Raw genomic sequence first — 22,730 nt, forward strand, 5'->3', positions numbered from 1 at the left:
TCACTTATTCATTCAGGTGAAAATTCACTCAGGCTGAAGCTGAAGGAACCCATGTCACCAAAAGGATATTTCTTTGACCCACTCTGACTCTCCAGGCACTGGAATACAGTAAAATGTCTGCCTCTCCAGAGTGACACATTTGGCAGAGTTTAAGGCAACCTCTTGTTGGAGCTGGGGAAGAAAACAAATTCTGTAATACATGCCAACAAAATTCAGTTATCATATCCTAATCCAGTATCCCACTCCAATTCACATGATGAAAGACAATACACAGCAACAATTTTGAATTAAAATGGCACTGTATTCCCATGTATGGTGTTTGTTAGTGATATCATTGCTAATAACTAATTTCAGTCAAGGTGTCTGTTGGTACATTGTAATTGATCTCAACGGCTCTGGAATTGATAGCCTGCTGGAAAATGCACACTTGGGCACTGAGTGCGATAAGGATCAAACTGAGCTATGAAGTTTTCAACAATCAACAACCTGCTTACACTCACCAGCAACGCTCACAATTGAAGGACAGGTTACTTGGGTGGAATGCAGGAATGACACTGGTGCTTACAGAACCAAATCTCAGCAAAATATCTTCAGGAATTCAGTGACAATGACTCTAAACATGAAGTTCTTGGCATGGGTGCAACCTTCTTTTCACAAGGTGTGTTACCAATTGAGCCAATATGTTAAGGAGCTTGTTATTTTGACAGGTATTTACTATGGTTATGTAAACGTGGCCATTTACAACAGAGAGTTGAAAGGAGGTGGAAGCAGCATATTTATAAAATGAAGAATATAGAACAACCAATGAGCAATAATATTTTACCCATTGTTGATAAAAAGGATTTTTGCTTTTGTTAAATAAAAGGATATGTGAAAATTTCCTTTGTCTTCAGCATTCAGCCAACTTTACCTTTAAGCAAGCTCCATCTACTGTTATAATGTAAAAGTGCGTCTAATCATCACATCAGTGTTCCTGTACTTGAATTAGATTCCTGTAAATGTTGCTATCTCAAACTTATATTAGCCTTTAACATTCTGTCTTTAGGACAGTAGCATCCTGTTTCTAGACTGTGTAACCCACCCATTAACTACTGTTAAACGTCAAAATCGTTAAATCTGTAGAATTTAGTACTTAACATACAATTGTCTTAATAAACAGGCAAAGTGCATTGAAGACAACTATATAGTGGGCAACTACTTACCCCACATTCAGCAACATCTTTGTATTTTCCAAAGCGTAGAACCTACCAAAAGCAATTTGACAATTGAAAATCTTTTCACACTAGAGGAATATTAAAAACTAGTTGAAAAACATACAATATACAAAAATGCAATGTAGAGATGCACATGCAAATAGTCAGTCATAATAAATGTGATAAATAGTAGTGCACAGTTCAATTACAAAGCAAAAAACATGCTTCTAGCTCAACTTCAAATACAATCAAACAAAAGAGCTTCCAGCATTGTGTAGGACATTGTTCGCTAGAGTGCTTCTTTGCATATTGCGAAAGCTGAATCTATTAAAGATAATGCAGTAACAGTCCAGAAATGATGCAACAAGGGATTTTCATTTTAAATTTACAGAGAAGATTTGTATTAAGATGACCCTTCAGCTCATCGGATCTCATCCTTCCAGAGTACCACATTTACAGCCTTGCCATCATAGCATCTAGTGGTTTCTTTAAAGAGCCCCAACCCATCCTAGCAATCCACTCCAGCTAGTCATCATCCTCCATAAAGAATGCTTTCGGGTGTCTGTCATAAATGTTCTCTTCACTATCCTAGAGCTTTGCTCCTCTTACCTTGGTATTCAAGAACATCAGATAGCAATGTTTAAGGTCTCCTCTGTTCCAAATTACATTAAATTTCTTTATAAAATTTCATTAATGTGTCAGAGGCTGAAGTACAATTCTACTGCAAACAAAATTGTCCTGTTCTTTATGTTATGACAGCAGACCATAGCCCGAATTGCTTAGGAACGTACTGAACTTTTAAGTAACACGTTTTTTTTTAAAAGCACATAAAAGCAAAAACTGGCTGAGACTGTAAAGTAACCACTTTCTGGAAAATTCTTATATGGATTACACTTGACCAAATAGTCCAGAGTGCGGAAAGCCGCACCTAAAAAGGTGTCAAGACCTACTTCAAGACAGATGCTTCAAAGGAAAAGATGCAATGCAAAAATTGAACTGTAAGCTCCTATGGTTGCAGAGATAATGGAGGCTCATTACCACCTTAGCAGAAACCATCTCCTGAGTTATATCCCAGATTGTGGACATGATGTGAGTTGAAAAGAAAGCAAATCTGGGTGAAAGACGTGTTTGTTGTTTTCCTTTGCAGGGATATACAAAAAAAGGTTTAAAAAGCCAACTGCAACCCTAGTTATGCGCTAATATTGGGTGTTGCAGGTCTGGTGTGTGAGGGTGTGCTGTGAAGGTTACAGCTGAAGAACATCAACTAGGCGTCCCTGTGCTTGCAGGTTAAAAAGCCCCCTCTCTCTGGTTGCTGGACCCAAATCACAAGTTAGCAAAGCCACAGTTGAAAAGGAAACAGGACAACTCCTTTCAGCTAACCTGCAGAACCAAGAATCTCCAAACCCACTGTTCAACTGCCAAAGTCAGCTCTACTGGAATCACCCAATTTAACGGCCACAACGTTTCAACATCTACTCCTCACAGGCAAGCCAAAAGGCTGATATATATATATATATGTTGAATTTCTATTATTTTTTCTCGCAATTTGGTAACTAATAAACTCACCCTTTCTTTGACTCAAGAAAGCCTGGTTAAATTGGCCCCTTTTAAAACATAAATACAATTGGGCTGAGAAAAGGTATCCACGAGAGAAGGGATCCTTTTTAAATTAACCTTGTTACGACCAACTGAGGGGTTGCATAAAGAGGAGCCAGTTCATCCCTTCTCACCTGGGATCATAATAAATTGGGGGAAACTCGCCCGGGAACCAGTTGTAACACTTACAACCTTATTACCTCTAAAAGACAGCTATAAATGCCAAATAACTAAAGGTGGTGAGCATGATGTTAAGTGCTACAAATTCTGACCTAATGAAACAAATTTACACATGGAGGTTACACTTGTTAAAGATTATCTGGGAGGGAGGAGTTGGGGGAAGTGTTGCAAAGAAAACAGATGGGCTGAGTGGAGCTGCAGATGCAAACTCACATAGCCAGGAGGCTTTTCAAAAGTCTGAATTCCTTTAAAATGCTTTGAAATAAACTATCAAATTTAAGAGATTCAGGCTTTTGATTGCCAATCTATCATAGTAAGCTCGCAGGTTGGGGTGAGATTGCATTGGTGGCAGCTGCAGACGGTAAACAGTGCGTTTTAACAGTATTATAATTTATTACCAGTCCAGATGATCCCTGCCTGAATTGGTATCTGCACTGATCTGTCATTTCAAATTGAGATATTCCAAACATCCCAGCAACTGCTAGCTCTCATGGACTATTAAACTGACATTTCTATAACTGTGAAGGATTGGTAGCATTTTTTTTTAAACCTTATGGTTAAACATATTGATCCCTAGGAAAGAACAAATAAAGCCTTGTCAAAATTAAAATAAGAAATGTCGTCCCTGGACTTGGAATTCACATTTACTGGTTCTGACAAAAATCCTTGACCCAATGTATCATACTCAGGATAGCATAAAATATCATTGAGATCAAACATCTGCACCACACAAATAAACTGTAAGATTTTCTTCCCTCTAATGAAACCCTCTTTCAACTGAAATGACAGATGCATTCTATGCTGTCTCATACCAAATAGCCAAGAGTGGCAAATCTAACACAATTGGTGAAAATGTATTTGGAGCAACAATTGAGAAGCACTGGTAGTTTGTGGGAGGAAAGATGCTGACCAGCTAAGTTGCAGCCCATGATTTGATAACACGATTTGCCACAGTATTGCTGATATGACAGGAGGCATTGAAGAGCAGCTAGGCAAAACAGAGAAAGCCCCTTATCTGTACTAAATTATTGGCTGTGCCAATGCAACACAAATCATGGTTTTCACCTGAAATATCAACTTGTCCAAGGTCAAAAAGGACCATTAATTTTGCTTTTCTGACCTGAGGGGAACTACTGGCAAAGGACTATTCAAAATATTAAGGTTGGTAGATGACAGGTCAAAAACAAAAACATCGAGTGTTGTGTCAAGATTTGCAGGGATGGAGAACTGGACGTGATAGTGGACTTGCTGCTCAGGTGAAAGCTGTTGCACTGCCATGTTTATGGCATCACTGTTGTATACACAGGGAGACGTGTGCCACAAAAGCAAGCCCAAAATATATTTGGAGCTTGGTATTAGATAGGACATTAGGATTGAAGCTCAGTTTGGAGTTGAACATAAAACAGATGTTCTGTGCATTTTAGTCCACTTCCAGTGAGCAGAACAATGTTTTTCAATTTCTCAAAAGAGAGATTTCTACAAATAAAGTAGTTTTTTTTGTAAGACAGCATTTGTAATAATCTTTTACTCCAAGAACTTTTTATTTATGGCCTTAAGGAAAAGGGTGCATCAACCAGTCAGAGGAGGCAGACCTGAACAAGGACAAAAGAGACAAAAAAAAAAGAGGTGACCAATTACATTATTCCTCTGTGCTGGAAACCAACCTCTTCAGGTGATTCTTGGGCAACTCCTCAAAGCCACATCATCACTTAAATTGCCTTAGAGCACTGGCGGCCACAAGATAAATGCACAGAAAGAATAAAAACAAAAAGCTAAAAGCTACTGCGGATGCTGGAAATCCAAAACAAAATAAAAACAGAATTACCTGGAAAAACTCAGCAAGTCTGGCAGCATCGGCGGAGAAGAAATCAGTCAACGTTTCGAGCCCTCATGGCTCTTCGGCAGAACTGAAGCATAGTTTCAACAAGGGAGAAATATAAATTGGTTTAAGGTGGGTGGGGGGGAAGAGACACATTGAGGGTGTGGTGTGAGCAGATAATCAAAAGATGTCAGAGACAAAAGGGTCAAAGAGGTGTTGAAGGTGGTGGTCTTTGTCTGAGAAAAGTGCTAATTAAGAATGGAAAACAGGAATGGATGGCACAGAAAGAATGTTTATTTTCAAAAGCCTTGTAAGACTCAAATTAAGAGTATGCTAATTTTTTCTTTGAAACATAACCAAAAAGGTACAAATGGTACACTTGTGTGATAATGTTTGATGGACACAGAAGTTAAAGGAGCAAGAAAGTGACAGGATGGGCAAAAGCAGACAAATGTTTTCTGGCTCAGGACTTGGAGCTTAGGAGAATATACGAACACAATAGAAACTGAAAATTCCAAACCATTTTCCAAATACATCAATTTTGACAACATAATATAACATATGAGTCATATTGGGCTCGAACCTTTAACTGTTTCTTTCTCCACAGATGTTGCCAGACCTGCTGAGTTTTTCCAGATTTTTCTGTCTTTATTTCAGATTTCCAGCATCCACAGTATTTTGATTTTATTTTCATATTTTCAATTAGTTTATAGTTTGAATTACAGGCCACACATGAAAAACATGCCACAGCTCTTTCATTTCCAGATTTGAAAATTGCACAAAAAATGTACAAGCGATAATAATAGTTCTTGTGAATTCCCAATGAGTGAGGCTTGAGAAAGCTGGGTCAGCTGGCAATACAGTTAACAACCACAATGAAGATATGACGTGCCTTGATGATCACTGATTATTTTGCTTCTAATGGCTGTTTCAATGTGCCATTTCTCCCCCAAAAATACTTACTTTAGATTTGGCAGATGTCTCCACAGTTTCATAAATTCCCATATAAAACTCCGGATCAAACATATCCTGGATCATACAGCGGAACTTCACCAAACTATTTGGCTTTAAGTAATGCAGCGGAACATCATTCAAGGAGGGCACCTATTATCAGGAGGGAAAAGCTGTATTTCAATCAAATCATTCACAGGGGATGCCATGTTAGCCACTGAAAGAACAGCCTCTCTCATTCCATCAACTTTCACCAATACCATTAACTTTTGTAATAGGATGCAAGGCTCTCCTCAATGGAAAATAAATACAAGATACACAAGTATGGCTAGAAGAAATGCAATTCTCTCTCTGCATATCAGCTTGGCTCCACAGAAGGGGAACAGATCGAGTAATGAGAGGGAAACTATCTCTGCAGATTGGGGAGTCTATGACAAGTAGACATAGCAAGATTTGAGCCAGACTTTTCAGAAGTGAAATTAGCAAACACTTGTACACATAAAACGTGATAGAAGTTTTTTTTACTCTTTCATAGGATACTAGCATTGCTGGCTAGGCCAGCATTTAATGGTCATCCCTAACTGCCCTTGAGAAGGCAGTGGCAAGGTTCCTTCTTAAATTGCTACAGTACCTCTGGTGTAGGTATGCCCACAGAGCTGTTAGGGAGTTCTAGGATTTTGATCAGCGACAATGAAGGAATGGTGATATAGTTGCATGTCAGGATGGTGTGTGGCTTGGAAGGGAACTGGTAGGTGGTGCTGTCTGCCTGTGTCTGCTGCCCTTGTCCTTCTAGGTGATAACAATTGAGGGTTTGGAAGTTGCTGTTGAAGGAAGTTTGGCAAGTTGCTGCAGTGCATCTTCTATCTCAAGGGCAATTAGGGATGGGCGATAAATGCTGGTCCAGCCAGCAACACCCACATCTGGTGAAAGAATTAAAAAAATGGGACACACTGTTTTCACTGTGTGCCAGCGGTGAAGGGAGTAAACGTATAAGGTGGTGGACGAGGTGTTGATCAAACAGGCTGCTTTTTCCTGGATGGCATCATGTGTTGTTGGAGCTGCAGTCATGCAGGGAGCATTCCATCACACTCCTGACTTGTGCCCTGTAGATGGTGGACAAGCACTGGGGAGTCAGGAGATGAGTTACATATCGCAGAATTCTCAGTCTCTCACCTGCTCTTGTCACCACAGTATTTATATGGCTGGTCCAGTTCAGTTTATAGTCAATTGCAACACCCAGAAATGCTCTTCGCAAACAGATATTGACGCCAGGTCAATTGTTACATTTAAAACCGAGATTGACATTTTTTTGGTAACTAAAGCTATTAAGAGATATGGGGAAGGTGGATAAAGGAGTTCGTTTGCAAATCAGTCAATGATCTCATCGAATGGCAGAACAGGTTCAAAGTCTAAATGGCACATTCCTGTTCCCATGTTCCTAAACAGCTTGCATCAGAAAGCTAAAACCACTTTGCCCCAATGCAAACTATGTACTCAAACTGCATCAACTTTAATTAGAAATTAAAAGGCGAGGTTTTAAATATCCTTTCAAAACACTTCATGTGTAATCACACAAGATAATAAGTGAGTCAATGCCAGACGTAGAATGTAGTTTATCCCCTGTAGTGGGTGTAGTGAAGTGGATTTCATAGCAAGTTCCAGTGCAAAAGCTCACAGAAAGTCTATGAACAAGTGTAAGTTAATTCCCTGGTGACCACAAAACCTGGGCCATTATTTGAATTGTACAAGACAAATATTAAAGGAAGTGCTAACTTTTCTCTACCATGAAGTTTGAAGCAGGTTGGTAAAACTGTCGAAGTTTTGGGGGCAGAAGGAGAGTCTTCAAATGTGAGTTAAGCAACTCAGAAAGGAAAAAATCCGAACTGTATATACATGCAACCAATATTCGTTTAATCTGTTTGAGAGTCTGAATTACAAGTGAAACTATGGCAAAGACCAAAAAAACACTTATTTGGTTTTTGCCCCAAGATCATTGATTCAGTACTCCTTCACATAAGTTTTGCTTTGAAAGACATTTACTGTTATTTAACACTGGGATATATCACTGGTTGCATACATCGCTCTGTCTCAATACGATTAAGTCCTTTAACCAATGACGCATTTTGAGGTGATACAACTGTCAGATTAAATACTACAGGTTTTCAATGTTGGTACCAAAATGCTAGTTAGGCCACCTACACCTTTATCAGATACCTGATTCATTATGCTATGTAAAATCGATCCAAGCAAGATAGTGAAGTACAAAACAAGAAACAGATCTTTTCTTTGTTAGTAGGTTTATTCACAGGATGTAGCATTACAGATCTCTGCCTCCAAACTACTAACCCAGTGTTCCAGTTGACTCTCTTTATATTATTTTGAGTGTGCAGAAAAACAACAAGTAATTAACAAATTAATAAATAAGTTAACTAGTTAACAGCCCCTTAAAGGGCACTGCAACAAAAATCAAAACTTTAAAGGAAGCTCATTTAAATTAAAATATTTCGGGGTGGGGGGTGTGTGCAGGAGAGAAGATGATGCACTCTAGCCCCTGTGGTGCCCACCAGTCACGGAAGGCCTCAAGCATACCAGCAGACACCACATGCTCCCTCTCCAAGGATACCTGGGTGCAGAGTTAACCACAAAACAGAGGCAGACAATTAGTTGAAAGGCTCCCTCCACTGCCTGGTCCTGTTTAAGGTCGCCATGGCCAGGAGCAGCTTAACAAGGAGGTCCTCCAATCTGCCTACTCCTCTCTTCAACAGGCGGCCAAACATCAGGAACGTGGGGCTGAAGTGCAACAGTCCCCTCAAATAATGGGGCTGCAATCTTGCACAACCTATACACACATGGAACGCGAATTTCCTGAGACAACAGAAAAACCAGGTGGTCTGAGAGCCTGTGAACCATCTTCTTTTGCACAGGATCTGACTCTCTTTATGAGCTCTTTCAAAAATAATAAACAAATATAAACAAATTAACTTTACATTGAGGATACCCTCCATCGTGTTGTGTGGCACTACCACCATGCTAAATGGGATAGATTTCAAACAGACCTAGCGAGTGGATGATCCATCTCGGCCTCCTCCAGAGGTCCCCAGCACCACAGTTGCCAGTCTTTAACCAATTCGATTCACTCTATGTGATACCAAGAAACGCTCTCCAGGAACACCCAGGCGTGAATGTAGCCATGAAAGAGGGGCATAAAATCAGACAGAACAAACCCCTCAACCACCCACTGCCTGGTCCTGTTAATGACCACCTTGGCCAGGCCCAGGAGCAGTTGACAAATCAATAAATGAGAGGGGATGACAGCCCCTGGTGAGGCACTGCAACAAAAATCAAAACGCCAAAGGAAGCTTAACTAGATAAACCAAAATATTATTCATGGGGGCGACGATGCACCTCAGCCCCCACGGCGCCCAGCAGTCGCAGAAGGCATTGAGCGCACCGGCGACACTGCATGCACCTTCTCCAGGAACAACCAGGCGTAAACTTAGTCATGAAAGAGGGGCAGAGAATCGGGCCAAACAAACCCCTTAACAACCCGTTGCATGGGCTTCTTAAAGACCACCTTAGCCAGGCCTAGGAGCAGTTGACTCTCTGTATATGTGTCCTCCGTCCTTAATAAATCAACATAATCAACTCAACATTAACATACTACATCATTTATTTGGTCATATAGCTGGGCTATAATGCCACTGAACTCAATATTTTGATATCACAAATATTCACAAGAAATTTGTTAAACAAATGAATATCTTAATAAACTATATCTCCCAATATTTCAAAATGGGTTAATTCCACACAATTCTGACAAGAAAAGTCTTTGTTTACACTACCACTAAGTTTGCACCATATTTACAAAAATAACCGCCTACCCAACTTGATGCAGTCGTCTCCTTTAGCTTCTCTCTGAAATATTCAATCACTTTCTTCTCCCATTCACCACTGGCACCATTTTGAACTGCAAAAGCAAAAAATGCATGTTAAGTCCCAGGCTTTAAAAACATTTCCTAACCTGCAGGTCGATTTTCATGGATTTCAAGTGATTGGTCAGGTGAGTCAGAGATACTACAAGATGCATTATAGATTACACTTAACACAAAAGGAATGCCCCATAGTATTTCAGGTACATTATCAGGCAAAAACAAATGGAAGCCTCAGCAAAGGAGGAGATATTTGGGATAATGACCAAACATATAAGTTTTAAGTAGGGTCTTAAAGAGGAAAGGCATATAGTTTTGACCGCGGACCTAGATAGCTGAAAGCATTACCAGCAATTGGGGGGGGGGGGGGGGGGGGGGGGGGGGGGGGGGAGGAGGCATAAGATGGCAGGGGAATGGAGAGTTGTGGGAGGAGGCAAGGTTACAGATGAGAAGGGAAGACCACAAAGGAATTAAAACATGAGGATGGAAATGTTGAAGAGGAGATAATGTGGGACTGGGAGGCAATGTCAAGCAGCAAAAAACAGAGTAATGGATGAGCTGGACTTCATGTGGTATAGGATGTATGCGTAGAGTTTTGAATGAGCTTAAGTTTTTCTAGTGTGGAGGAAGGGAGGTCCAGCCAAGACAGCATTGGCGTGATCCAGTCAAGAAGTGACAAGACATGGTTTAGAGAGTGTCAGCAGCACACAGGCTGAAGGGGAGGTGGAGGCAGACTATGTTAAAGAAATCTTTGTGATGGACGGCTGTGGGGGTTTGAAGCTCAGCTGGGGGTGAAGTCCGACATGAAGGTTATGAACAGTCCAATTCAAGCAGACATTGCTCAATGGAGGAGGTGATTGGAGTTGGTGGCAAAGATAGAGTTTGTGCAAAACAGTGGTTTTAGTCTTCTCAACTTTGGAGCATCCAATACTGAACATCAGTCATGCAGTCCGACAGCAAAGAGGTCAAGAGTGATAGCAGAAAAGTAGAGCTGAGTATTGTTAGCATAGCTATGTAGAAAGGCTGTGTATCTGGATGGTGTCAAAAAGGGCAACACATTTGGAAGAAGAGGACTCTAGCAAGGATAGTTCCATGGAAGACTCCTTTTATAACTTCACAATAAGACAAGAAACAAATAACTGAAAGAATAATCTATGGCAGGTTTATTTTTGATTATAGGATTGAGTACAAGTCTATACAAGCATGTAGGGGTGTATTCAGAAATGTATTTAGGAGTGTACTTATGATGTATTTACAGGCACTTAGGCATGTAGTTAGACCATACATTTAGCCTTGATGTGAAGCAATCTTCAACCTGATCCTTCAGTGTAGCATGATGTTCTGGAGGTAGCTTCACTCTGCCTTGTCCTGGAAGTCATGTAGGGCCTTGATCACTTGGTCCAGGAGTGACAATTGTAGCATAAGTCCCCAAGACTTCTACAACAATCTACCTTGGGGTTTAATTTGTTGTTAAGGACTAGTTTACCTGCTGATTTTCAAAGAATGCTTAATATGTAACAGCTAAATTTTCTCAGCTCAAGGTTTCAGGAAGACAGGACTCCCATTTCCCAACACACAGCTCATCATAACCACTCACCAGACTCTGCAAGGTGGAACCACAAAAAACGTACAGGTGAAGACAACATTGTAACTCCCCTTGAACTTTTCTTCCCACCCATAGCACCAGTTTTCCAATCAATGAGATGAGGAACAATGACAACTGGTACTTATCTGGCATCATTATATCAATAAAACATCTTGATGTATTCCAGAAGAGTAAGAAACAAGAATATGACACATAAGTAGTTATTCAGACAGATGACTAAAAGTTTAGAGGTAGTTATTGGCACAGCTACGAATAGGTGGGCAATTCAAAATCGAGAATGTTTAAGAGGCCAGAATTGGAGGAGCGCAGATATATGAGGGTTGTGGGCTGGAGATTAAAGAGATAGGAAGGGGTGAGATCATGAAGAGATTTGAAAACAAGAATGAGCGTTGCTTATCTGGGAGCCATTGGAGATCAGTGAGCTCAAAGCTTATGGACAAATGGGATTTGGTGTTAATAATGACATGGGTAGAGTTTTTGGATGACCTCAAGTTTATAGAAGGTAGTACGTGTGAGGCTGACCAGAACTGTGTTAGAATAGTCAATTTAAAAGTTACAAAGACATGGATGAGGGTTTCAGCAATTCGGCCCCTCGAGCCTGCTCTACCATTCAATAAGATCATGGCTGATCTGATTGTGGCCTCACCTCCACATTCCCACCTACCCCTGGTATCCCTTGACTCCCTGTTAGTCAAAGGTCTATCTACTTCCTGCCTTAAAAATACTCAATGACCCTGTCTCCACTGCTCTCTGGGGAAGAAAGTTCCAATGTCTCCCAACTCTCAGAAAAAAAAATCTCATCTCCAACTTAAATGGGAGACCCCTTATTTTTAAATTGTGTCCCCTAGTTCCAGTCTCTCCCACAGGGGGAAACATCCTTTCAGCATCCACCCAGTCAAGTCCCCTCAGGATCTAATATCTTTCAATAAGATCACCTTTCATTCTTCTAAACTCCAATGGATACAGCCCAATCTGTCCAACCTTTCCTCAAAAGATAACTCCCCATTCCCAGGTATCAATGGAGTGAACCTTCTCTGAACTGCTTCCAACGCATTTTTATATTTTCTTAAACAAGGAGACCAAAACTGTATACAATATTCCAGATGTGGTCTCACCAACACTCTATACAGCTGTAGCAAAACATCCCTTTTATATTCTATTCCTCTTGCAATAAACAACATTCCATTTGCCTTCCTAATTACTTGCTGTGCTTGTATACTAATTTTTTAATGATTCATGTACTAGGACATCCAGATCCCTCTGTACCTCAGAGTTCTGTAATTCCTCCCAAATTTTTGCCCATTCACTTAACCTTTCTATATCCCTTTGCAGATTCCTTATGTCCTCTTCACAACTTACTTTTCTACCTATCCTTGTATCATCAGCAAATTTTGCAACCATACGTTCAGTCCCTTCATCCAAATCATTGACATGAATTGTAAATAGTTGAGGCCCCAGCACTGATCCCCATGGGACTCTACTCTCCCCATTATTTAATTAGAGGAAATTTCTACTCATCTAGTACTGGATGCCAAGGTACTCGGTGCAAAGGAAAGACAGCGACCTCAGGGCAAACTGGCAGTCAAGCTGCTTTTACAGCTTCTGTTAAATCCTTAATCATGGCAACTTCTCAGCTCCAACAGACTGAGCAGTTTTGTGCAGGTTATACATGAACGACTTACGAATCACTACGTGATGATGATGAACCATAGCACTAGAAATATTAATAATGGTAAACCTATGTTCAGAAATATATTCAACCTAGCTCTTTTTTTTTAGAAAGAAGGCATTTAATAAACAATTCACTTTGCTATAGTACTGTTTCAGAAGTGCACCTATTAAACCACAATGTCTGAACGTGTGATGGTTGAACACCGAACAAAACAGATATTTACCACTAAGGAAACCTTTGATCTGAAAGTGCAGTGTTAAGATTATATGCGTCACATGGACCTTCCAGGGACTTACCAGTAACGTGAATGGTGGATTTTGTTACTGGCAGGCATTGAAGTAAGTTATGTAGAACACATTCTTTCATTTGCTTAAATTAACATGTATCAATCTACCAAAGGAAATCCCCTACGCGTGCACAATGCAACTGCCCCAGCACAAAGCCTGGCCAGTCTTCTAATACTTCAAAAAACTTGCAATTCAGAGTAAAGACATTTAAAATATTTTGGAATATTGAAGGATCTGTCATGCCACCACGATCTCCAACTAACTCAGCTTGGTCTATTACAGATCCAAAAAAATTTGGCCTCTCATAGTACAAAACACATTATAAAGCCAATGCTTTTAAAAGTAGTTTATAGTTTCAGCGCACTAACACGTAATCAGCTTACAAGAAATAACTGCTCTTCTAAAAGCCCTGCCTTTCGATTAGGGATTTAAATAAATATTTAAGCTGTAACTTCAATCATGTTTCTTAGTTGGAGTTTAAATCCCTCCAGAAAGGAGGCACAACTGAGGAATTGCGACAGTGGAGCTGAGGGTGGGGAAAGGGAGGCCTGTACAAACTCAGCAATCGCAGACCAGGAAAGGGGAATTTTAAACAAATATTGAAGAGATTAGGCCACCAAAAAAACTGAACACTCACTGAAAATACCCTGCACGGCGCTCAGAGGGTCGTTCACCCAGTCATCCACACACGGCATGTTGAAGAGAAGTTGCTAGGTGGGTGGGGGGGAGGGGGACGCGGCCGATGCAACTTTTCCAGAGCAGCGGCCGATCGCAATGGCGGGAAAACCGCGTCACGGACGCAGCTGCCAACCTCTGACCTCCCCCGCGGCCACGCACGCTGCGCCGTGGCGTCACCCAAGCCCACGCACGCCGCGCCGTGCCGTGCCGTCACCCCCCCCTCCCCCCTCGAGGCAGGAACGCTGCGCCGTGACGTCACGGGCCGGTTTCACCTCTGATCGCACCGCCCCCAGCCACTCCGCGGAGCCACTGGTTACGTGTCGGTGCCGGAGCAAGATGGCCGAGAAGAAAGGCAACACCAACTTGCTCTTCTCGTCCGATACTGAGTTCAGCTTTCCCGTGCCCTTCATTCCCGTCAGCCAGGCTCAGGCCCCGGCCCCGGCCCCGGCCCTGGCCCCGGCCCCGGTGGCGGACACCAGTCTTCTCTCAGCCGGTGGGTGAATGCGGGCTGAGTTGGGTCGCGGTCCGGGAGGGGCAGCTCCGGCTCTGTGGGAGTCCGAGTAATTGATGGGGAGACATCTGGATCCATGGCCCGGTGTTTGTTTTAAACTCCCATGGAATGTATTCAATCGCCTACCGAGTGATTGGACCCGTGTAACACCTTATACTGCGAGGGAGGGGGGAATGGTTCAGGTGCTTGACTCATTGAGCATCCTCTGATCTGAGCCTGACGTGTATGTTGCATCTGAAAGAAATTGGAGTGGTTTATTCCCAAGAGGTGATACATCAAAAGTCAGTCCTTAAACAAACACATGAGTGATGTTGCTTTGATCACTCGGGCAAGTGAGTTTACGCAGCTCAGACTCACCTGTGGTTTATTTCACCTGTAAATCTGTTGTATATGTTGCCTCTACTGCATTTTGGTAAGTTGTATAACATGTGTGACAAATCTTTGCTTTATTTTGTCGGAAGTTAGCACTCTGCAAGTCTTTCTGTCTACTCCCGGAGTGCTGGAGTTGCTGTACTGCCAGCTATGACTTAGTGGTTGGACTCTGCCTCCTGAATCAAAAGATTGTTAGTTCAAATCTCACTCAAGGGACTTACACAAAAAATCTACCTTGACACTTCAGTACAGTACTGAGGGCATCCTGCACTTCTGGGAGATCTTTTGCATGGAAAGATAAACCAAAGTTCCATCTATTTCCTCAAGTGGATGTAAAAATTCCATGGTGCCAGTTAGAAGAAGAGCGAATAAGTTACCCCTGCCAATATTTTTGCCATATCCAACACTTTAAAACAGATTGTCTGATTATTAGCAGATCACTGTGGGTCTTTGTGTGTATGTTTACTGTTAGGTTTCTACATTATAAGTGATTGCACTTCCAAAGTACACCATTGGCTGTAATGTATTTTTGGATGCCCTGAGGTTGTAATAAGTGCTGCATAAATGCAAGAATTTCTTATTGAATACACTGTGCAGATGGCCTGGATGTGCTTACATGGAACAGTTGAAATTTGAGGTCAACGTTTTTTACTTTAAGGGCCATCTTCAGAAAACGGATGAAGCAATAGTTAAATAAGTTTCAGTAGTAGGAAATTTTTAGCATTATACAGGAATATTAAAATAGACTCAATTTGAGCATGCCTGTGCAAATACCACTGCAATTTGTGCAGTGTGGGGAAGGGTTCATGAAAGGTATGGGTTGCTGAAATTGTTTGCTGGATGTTAACTGTAGATGTTCATCCCACATTTGTTGAGTGTTTGAAGCCTTGCATGAAATCATAGCATTAACATTTTCCCTATCTAAGTAGATATTAAAGTTTACTGATAAAGATATGTTCACAATGTCATCTGGCCTAAATAGATTTTTTATGATCTAGTTATCATAGTACCTTTGAGAAAACAAAATACTGCAGATGCTGGAAATCTTAAATAAAAAAAGAAAGTATTGGAAAACCTCAGCAGGTCTGACAGCATCTGTGGAGAGAGAAACCGAGTTAATGTTTCGAGTCCGTATGACTTTTTTCTCTCGCTCTGAAGAAGAGTCATAGGGGCTCGAAACGTTAATTCTGTTTCTCTCTCTACAGATACTGTCAGACCTGCTGAGTTTTTCCAGCATTTTCTGTTTTTAATCATTGTACCTTTAATGTTTTTGTGCAGTGGAAGGCTCCATTCCAATTTTTGGTGAACAGTGTTTTTTTCCTCTGGTGAAGCATTGCAGTTTAGAACTGGAATTAATCTTGTAAATTGAAAAATAATGTTTTCTGCTATTAGTTTTTTTCTATTGTGCATTCAATTAAATACTTTAATTTATAAAATGCCTTGTCAGGTTGAAATATCTGAGAACTTGGCATAATGTATTGCTTTTAAAGTGGAATAATTGCTGTTATGTAGGCAAACACGGCAGCCATTCTGTGCCAGTATTGTTCCACAAATGGTGAGATGAATAAATGTTGTTAATCTGATCTTTGGTTGTATTTGAGAGATCAGTGGTGACCAAAACATCAGGAGAATTTTTGAATAATGCTTTAGGATCTTTAATCTGAACCGTCAGCCAGGATCTTGGTTTAATGGTTCATCTAATTACCTAATACTAGTCGCGACCCAAGGTTTGGGAACCCCTGAGTTATGCTGTGTATTCGTGACACATGCTCATCTCTGGAATATTCCTTGTGTCATATTGGAACTAAACAATGCAAATGGCGGTGGTGGGAGTACAGGGATCAATTTGACTTGAGTTTAAAAACAAGAAACCTATTAAATAACACGGATTTTGTTTTCAGCACAGCATCAAGCTTAGTGACCCGATTCCCCAGCTGTGGATCCATTTTAAACTTCTCTCTGGATTTCGGCCCAATTCCCGGTGTACTTGAGTAATATTGTTGGGCAGGAGTGGTGGTGGTGGGGGGGGGGGGTTGCTCAGAGATGGCGGGTCAAAGCCGGCTGATCTCATTCTGTAAGTTTACAAAACTACCTCCCCACTAAAGTATGGGTTTCGAGTTATCTTGCATATAGATTCTGTAATTCTCTCAAAAGCATTTATTATCAGTGATCAGCATTCGTAAACCTAATTTTCCAATCACTCGGTAATTTTTATCTAAATGGTTAAGTGGAATTCTTTGAGCTAGGAGCGGTCAAAACTGCCCTCATCTTGTGTTCAGGACCACAGATTGTATGTGGGTCTTCAAATCTTCAAGTTTGTGTGGTGAACTATATCTTCAGCACCTGAGGTGAGATGACCAAATTTTACTTTAATTTTTGAGTTACTGCATTGAGTCCTTTCGAGGATAAGGGAATGTTTGGAAGGAAGATAGAAAAGCCGAATACTAGTTAAATGGAAAGAGACTACAGATTGCTGCGGTATAGAAGGATCTGGGTGAGCTTGTACATGAACCACAAAAGTTAGCATGCAGGTCCAGCAAGCAATTAACCAAATGGAATGTTGGCCTTTATTGCAAGGGGGATGGAGTATACACGTAGTGAAGTCTTGTTACAACTGTACAGAGTGAGATTGCTTCTGGAGTACTCTGCATTGTTTTGGTCTCCTTACTTAAGGAGGGATATACTTGTATTGGAAATAGTTCAGAGAAGGTCCACTGGACTGATTCCTGGGGTGAGAGGTTTTCCTTATGAGGAAAGGTTAAGCAGATTGGGTCAGTATTCGTTGGAGTTTAGAAGAATGAGAAGTGATTTTATTGAAATATATAAAATTGTGAAGGAACTTGATGGAATAGATGCTGAATGTTTCCCCTTGTCAGGGAATCTAGAACTAGGGGACAGAGATTTAAAAAAAGGAGTATTCCATTTAAAATGGAAATGAGGAGGAATTTATTTCTCTGAGGTCTTCGGAATTCTCTTCTCCAGAAAGCAGTGAAGGCTGGGTCATTGACTATATTCAAGGCTGAGTTAGACAGATTTTTGATCCACAAGGGAGTCAAGAGTTATGGGGAGCAGGCAGGAAATTGAAGTTGAGGCCACAATCATATCAGCCATGTTCTTATTGAATGGTGGAGCATGCTTTATGGGCCAAATGGCCTCCTCCTCCCTCTAGAACTTTTATTCTTAAAACAGACACACTTCATTTCAAGCCAGAATAATAAATTCTAGATATGGTTCAAAACCCAGGCTTTCTGTAGGCTTTTGCACTGGAAGTTGTGGTTAATTAAAAATCCAAAACAGCAAGGATCCTGCAGGGGATCTGGGATCGATGTTAACAGGGTAAGCGATGATATGCCTCCTTAACCAACCAGATTGAAGAATCCTTACTGAGACATGCAGAGTTTGAACCAGGAAGTGCAAATTATGATTGTTAATTGCCAAATCTTGTAGTGAAAGTGACATAAATTGAGGAAAACAAGATGGGATTAAGCAGAGATAAGAAACAGTATGAAAGAATGAGACTTCACATTTAAAAAAAATAATAATTTTCAGAGGAGTTTTGGCAGCAATTAAGACTATTCAACATTAATTAATTTACACTTGAATGGATAAGCATTAACTTGCTTGTGTTTTTCGTGGATATCTATTGTAAAAGACTCCAGTTTCATGGCGTTCCATATATTTCAATGCCAAGTCTCTTAGTGAGATACTGTGAAAGTAAAGCTTGTGGAGGAGCAGGGCAACTTGATAGCAACTTCTTGGTTTTCATTTTAACTGTGCATTTGCAGTCACTGGAAGTTACTGACTGGTTTGCTTTTTAATATCATTGAACACTGATAGCCTGGAATTTGCAGTAAAAATAACAGTGGCGCAATGATGTTTCTTATTCTTAAAATTATACTCTGCATTTCCTTGGACTTATGACGATAGTTTTGCTGTTGCCAGAATATAGGCATCAAATGTAAAGTTTCTTTCCACAATTATTCTGTTTGTTGCGTTTGGTTTCAGGTTGATTATGCCTGTGCTGATTACAGTGAATTTTCCTTTTTTATTTGGTCATCAGTTGCTGCAGGGATCAGCATATTTATTATTTAAACAGATTCAAAACTGGATGCTGTAGACAAACGTGCTGTCGTTTCTGGATTCATGTGACAATGCTCAGTAGCTTAGATGTAAGGAGAGGCTGATTACAAGTATAAGCTAAACAAAATACTGATGGAGGAAAAGTCCGTTTGTTTTCATTAGGGTATCATAAACTTATATGTTTTCTATTGAAAATACTGACCAGAGATGATTTAATTTCATAAACTTTCCTACAAAGCAGAAAGATATATTGTGATGCCTATGTTTCCCTTAGGGCATGCTTTAAATTTTCCTACTTGCTGTATTCCTAACTAACTTTTCAAAAACATTTTCAGAATTTAGTATTTTACCCATATGTATTTGTATTTTCAAGGAATGCTAAATTCTGTTTCCAAACTGTTAACAAAGAGAAATTCATTTTTCAGAAACAAAGTTTCTTGACTTAACTAAGGTTGTGGGGTTAGAACAAAGAACAAAGAAAAGTACAGCACAGGAACAGGCCCTTCGGCCCACCAAGCCTGCGCCGATCATATTGCCCGTCAACTAAAACATTTTGCACTTCCAGGGTCCATATCCCTCTATTCCCATCCTATTCATGTATTTGTCAAGCTGCCTCATAAACACCACTATCGTATCTGCTTCCACCACCTCCTCTGGCAGCAAATTCCAGACACTCAGTACCCTCTACGTAAAAAAACTTGCCCTGCACATCTCCTCTATACTTTTCTCCTCTCACCTTAAATCTATGTCCCCTAGTAATTGACTCTTCCACCCTGGGAAAAAGCTATCTACTCTGTCCATGCCACTCATAATTTTGTAAACTTCTATCAAGTCGTCCCTCAATCTCCGTCACTCTAGTGAGAACAATCCGAGTTTCTCCAACCTCTCCTCATAGCTAATAACCTCCAGACCAGGCAGCATCCTGGTAAACCTCCTCTGCACCCGCTCCAACGCCTCCATATCCTTCTGGTAGTGTGGCGACCAGAATTGCACGCAATATTCCAAGTGTGGCCTAACCAAGGTTCTATACAGCTGCAGCATGACTTCCCAGCTTTTATATTCAATACCCCTGTGGATGAAGGCAAGCATGCCATATGCCTTCCTGACTACCTTATCCACCTGCGTTGCCACTTTCAGTGACCTGTGAATCTGTACACCTAGATCCCTCTGCCCGTCGATGCACTTAAGGGTTCTGCCATTTACTGTATAATTCCTGCCTGTATTAGACCTTCCAAAATGCATTACCTCACATTTGTCCGGATTAAACTCCATCTGCCATTTCTCTGCCCAAGTCTCCAACCGATCTATATCCCGTTGTATCCTTTGACAATCCTCTTCACTATCTGCAACTCCTCCAACCTTAGTGTCATCTGCAAACTTACTAATTAGCCCAGTTACATTTTCCTCCAAATCATTTACGGATACTACAAACAGCAAAGGTCCCAGCACTGATCCCTGCGGAACTCCACAGCTCTCCATTTAGAAAACCACCCTTCTACTGCTACCCTCTGTCTTCTATGACCGAGCCAATTCTGTATCCATCTTGCCAGCTCACCTCTGATCCCGTGTGACTTTACCTTCTGTACCAGTCTGCCATGAGGGACCTTGTCAAAGGCCTTACTGAAATCCATGTATATAACATCCACTGCCCTTCCATCGTCGATCATCTTTGTCACTTCCTCAAAAAACTTGATCAAGTTAGTGAGACACGACCTCCCCTTCACAAAACCATGCTGCCTCTCACTAATATGCCCATTTGCTTCCAAATGGTAGTAAATCCTGTCACGAAGAATCTTCTCCAATAATTTCTCTACCACTGACGTAAGGCTCACCGGCCTGTAACTTCCTGGATTATCCCTGCTACTCTTCTTAAACAATGGAACAACATTGGCCATTCTCCAGTCCTCTGGGACCTTACCCGTAGCTAGTGAGGATACAAAGATTTCTGTCAAGGCCCCAGCAATCTCCTCCCTTGGCTCCCTCAGTACTCTGGGGTAGATCCCATCTGGCCCTGGAGACTTATCCACCTTAATATTCTTCAAGACGCCTAACACTTCTTTTTTGATATCAACATGATCCAGGCTATCTACACACTCTTCCCTAGACAAATCAACCGCTAAGTCCTTCTCTTTGGTGAATACTGATGAGAAGTATTCATTTAGTATCTCTCCCATTTCTTCTGGCTCCACACACAGATTCCCACCTCTGTCCCTGAGTGGGCCTACCCTTTCCCTGGCTACCTTCTTGCTTTTTACATATGTATAAAAGGCCTTGGGATTTTCCTTAATCCTGGTTGCCAGTGACTTTTCATGACCTCTTTTAGCCCTCCTGACTCCTTGCTTAAGTTTCTTCCTACTTTCTTTATATTCTCCATGGGCTTCATCCGTTCCCAGCCTTCTAGCCCTTACGAATGCTTCCCTTTTCTTTTTGACTAATCTCACAATATCCTTTGTTATCCAAGGTTCCTGAAACTTGCCATGCTTATCCTTCATCCTAGCAGGAACATGCTGGTCCTGAATTCTTATCAACTGACGTTTGAAAGCCCCACATATCAGTTGTTGATTTGCTCTCAAACATCCGCCTCCAGTCTAGACTCCTCAGTTCCTGCCTAACATTGTTATAATTAGCCTTCCCCCAATTAAGCACCTTACCCCGAGGACTCCTGTTATCCATATCCACCAGTACCTTGAAACTTACTGAATTATGGTCACTTTTCCCGAAATGTTCGCCTACTGACCGAGCTCATTCCCTAATACCAGGTCCAGTATTGCCCCTTCCCTAGTTGGACTATCTATATATTGTCTCAGGAAGCCCTCCTGGGTGCACCTTACAAATTCCGCACCATCCAAACCCCTAGCACTAAGTGATTCCCAGTCAATATAGGGAAAGTTAAAATCACCCACCACAACAACCCTATTGCTTTTACATCTTTCCAAAATCTGCCTACATAACTGTTCCTCAATCTCCCGCCGGCAGTTGGGAGGCCTATAGTAAACCCCCAACATTGTGACTGCACCCTTCCTATTCCGGAGTTCTACCCATATTGCCTCGCTGCATGAGCCCACCAAGGTGTCCTCCTGTCGTACAGCTGTGATATTCCCCTTAACCAGCAGTGCAACTCCCCCACCTCTTCTACATCCCTCTCTATCCTGCCTGAAACATCTAAATCCTGGAACTTTTAACTGCCAATCCTGTCCATCCTTCAACCAAGTCTCTGTAATAGCAATAACATCATAGTCCCAAGTACCAATCCAAGTTCTAAGCTCATCTGCCTTGCCTGTTATACTTCTCGCATTGAAACAAATGCATTTCAGACCCCCAGTCCCACTGTGTTCAGTAATTTCTCCCTGCCTGCCCTTCCTCTTAGTCCTACTGTCCATATTCACTGGTTCCCAGTCATCTATTTCACCTGCTGACCTATTGCCCTGGATCCCACCCCTCTGCCATACTAGTTTAAACCCTCCCGAGTGACACTAGTAAACCTCGCAGCAAGGATATTGGTGCCCCTCCAGTTTAGATGCAACCCGTCCTCCTTGTACAGGTCCCACCTGCCCCAGAAGAGATCCCACTGTTCCAGATATCGGAAACCCTCCCTCCTACACCATTGTTCAGCCACGTGTTCATCTGCACTATCTTCCTATTTCTAGCCTCACTGGCGTGTGGCACAGGGAGTAATCCTGAAATTACAACCCTAGAGGTCCTGTTTTTTCTGCCTAACTCCCTGAACTCCCACTGCAGGACCTCATCACTCTTCCTGCCTATGTCGTTAGTACCAATGTGTACCACGACCTCTGGCTGTTCTCCCTCCCCCTTCAGAATGTCCCATACCCGATCAGAGACATCCTGGATCCTGGCA

General features: G+C 41.5%; 2 protein-coding genes across 3 annotated transcripts in view; one reads left to right on the top strand and one right to left on the bottom strand.

Moving 5' to 3' along the window:
• Positions 1 to 14,024, bottom strand: part of mcmbp (minichromosome maintenance complex binding protein) — a 34,249-nt gene extending 20,225 nt beyond the window's left edge. Inside the window, exons 1-5 of one of the 2 annotated variants that reach the window (XM_078564767.1) lie at positions 13,871 to 14,024; positions 9,621 to 9,706; positions 5,752 to 5,892; positions 1,203 to 1,244; positions 70 to 171 (exon numbers count right to left, since the gene is read on the bottom strand). In XM_078564767.1, coding sequence (XP_078420893.1) covers positions 70 to 171; positions 1,203 to 1,244; positions 5,752 to 5,892; positions 9,621 to 9,706; positions 13,871 to 13,928 — 429 coding nt within the window. In that variant the 5' untranslated portion in view covers positions 13,929 to 14,024. The remainder of the gene's footprint in view (positions 1 to 69; positions 172 to 1,202; positions 1,245 to 5,751; positions 5,893 to 9,620; positions 9,707 to 13,870) is intronic. The other variant, XM_078564768.1, reaches the window with a different exon arrangement.
• Positions 14,025 to 14,218: 194 nt separating this feature from the next.
• sec23ip (SEC23 interacting protein) overlaps positions 14,219 to 22,730 on the top strand; it is a 126,117-nt gene continuing 117,605 nt past the window's right edge. The window contains exon 1 of the mRNA XM_078564771.1: positions 14,219 to 14,404. Within this exon, the coding sequence (XP_078420897.1) occupies positions 14,248 to 14,404 (157 nt within the window). The 5' untranslated portion in view covers positions 14,219 to 14,247. The remainder of the gene's footprint in view (positions 14,405 to 22,730) is intronic.

This window comes from Cetorhinus maximus, chromosome 20 (genome assembly GCF_964194155.1).
Source record: "Cetorhinus maximus chromosome 20, sCetMax3.hap1.1, whole genome shotgun sequence".
NCBI lineage: Eukaryota > Metazoa > Chordata > Chondrichthyes > Lamniformes > Cetorhinidae > Cetorhinus > Cetorhinus maximus.